General features: G+C 67.7%; 1 protein-coding gene across 1 annotated transcript in view; it reads right to left on the bottom strand.

Moving 5' to 3' along the window:
* NBEAL2 (neurobeachin like 2) overlaps positions 1–1,937 on the bottom strand; it is a 20,536-nt gene that overhangs the window by 14,856 nt on the left and 3,743 nt on the right. The window contains 2 exon segments of the mRNA XM_015568258.1: positions 1,136–1,216; positions 1,717–1,914. Coding sequence (XP_015423744.1) covers positions 1,136–1,216; positions 1,717–1,914 — 279 coding nt within the window.

Below are 1,937 nucleotides of genomic sequence, written 5' to 3'. Positions count from 1 at the left end.
CGGCAGGAGGCCCTCTACTCCTCACCGAACTGCGGTGTCCCCGCCCCCCGGATCCCAGGGCCCTCTCTGAGCCGCTTGGCAAGAGCCACTCTGACCAAGAGGCCAGGGAAGGGCCAAGGCTGGGAAGCTTATGAGCCGCAGCCCACCCATTCCCACCCACGCCAGACACACGTGCAGGCAGGCCAGCAAGTGCCCACCACCCAGATGATTGACAGGGGGCCGGGGAATGGAGGGCAATCATCACAGAATGTTAGAACCAGAAGAACCTTCGAGACCTTGGAGTCTGCCCCTGGCCCTGCCCACCAGGTCCACGTGGGGACACAGGCTCACCCTGCTGACCCGAGGGCCGAGGCGTGCTGCTCACTCGCCCTGCCCTAGCCTGAGGGGCAGGGGCAGGAGGGCTTGGGGACCTGGTCAGCAGGTGCTCCCAGCTCTGCCTGATCCTCCTAGTGACCCGGGCACCTCCTGACCCTCTGCGGGCTGTTTCCTCATCTATAGCGACCAGGGCCTTGCCTGCCTCGCCGCTGAACGGACATGCAGGCTCTCATGGTGCAGCCGAGGCCACAGACACAGGGGGCTGCCTCGGGAGGGGCCCTGAAGGCTGGAGCCCAGGCACTGAGCCACCAGAGGGCGCCCCATGTGGAGCCCCTGATACCCTGAGCTTCCCGGCCTGGTGCCAGGTGAGGCCGGTGGGGGGGGCACCTCAGGAGGGGGTGGCAGAAGGGGGGCTCCCAGTGACCTGCCCAGAGCAGGTGCAAGGATCCATGGAGAAAAGTGGCGCCACGCGGGGGACCTCCCTTTCCGGGAACGACCAGCCAAATCCCTGCCTATCTACTGGGCTCCGTTTCCCTCTGGGAATGGGTGTAGTGGTTGGGTTTCGAAGGTTCCCTCCGGCTTGGCACAGCCAAACCCCAGCGCCCAGAAGCAATGCTAGGCAGGACCCCGGTCACCCCTGCCCTGTCCCCTTAGCCAGGGACGTGGCAAGAAGGTGAGACAGCCTGGGACACCCAGCCCCGCTGCCAGGCCACGCCTCCTCCTGTCGGCTCACCCCCCGCAGAGTGCAGGAAGGGCTGGGGAGCCCGGGGTGGGTGCCCAGGGAGGTGCGTGCCTGAGCGGGTCAGCCCCAGGGCGGTACCTTCTGGACATCGGGCTCGGTCAGTAACCGGGTAGCCAGGTCACTGTCCCCCTCAGGGGGCGCCCGGGCCTGCAGGTATAGCTGTGGGGAAGGGGGAGGGCACAAGGTGGAGGAGGCAGAGGAGAGAGAAGGGAGATGAGGGAGGCGCAGGGTTAGAGCAGGGCCTATGGCAGCTGCGGGGGCTGGCCCTAGAGGGAAGGACGCACCCTGAGCCCAGGCTGAGCGCCCCCAGGCCCTAGAGAAGGGGAGGGAAGCTGCGCCCCATGCCCTGCTCAGAGGGGCAGTCGGGCGGCTAAATGGACAGGAGCAGGCACTGCATCCAAACCGCCGACCATCCTCCTGCCCCGGACCTGGGGCTGGGGAAAGGGAAAACAGGGGACCAGGGCAGCTCCTGTCCTTCCACAGCACCCCCTCCTGTGGGCACAGAGCCATCCTCAGCTGCAGGACCCCTACTGTGCTGCAGGCATCACACCAGCTCGTCCCTCCAGCCGGTGCGGCCCAGGTGTGTTCGCGAGCATCTGGACACCCACACGTGGTTCCCCCTCCGCGTCCAGGCCCAGCACCCCCGCCCGGCCGCCCACCTTGCTGTTCTGGATGAGGCGGATGAGGTGCTCGAAGCAGTTGTTGCTGAGGAAGGTGGCCTGCAGCACTGGCCGGTCCTCGCAGGCCAGCATCATGGGGATGGCGTCTGTGGAGGGGCCACGGGTCAGCCCTGCCCACCCCACCCAGCAGCGCCCACCGCAGCCAGAGCCCTGCCGCCCCGTCCTGCCCGGGCCGGCCTGCCCAGGCCACCTCCCGACCC

This window comes from Myotis davidii, unplaced genomic scaffold (assembly GCF_000327345.1).
Source record: "Myotis davidii unplaced genomic scaffold, ASM32734v1 scaffold663, whole genome shotgun sequence".
Lineage (NCBI taxonomy): Eukaryota > Metazoa > Chordata > Mammalia > Chiroptera > Vespertilionidae > Myotis > Myotis davidii.
The sequence above is the reverse complement of the archived record's forward strand: the minus strand, read 5'-3'. Positions and strand labels throughout refer to the sequence as shown.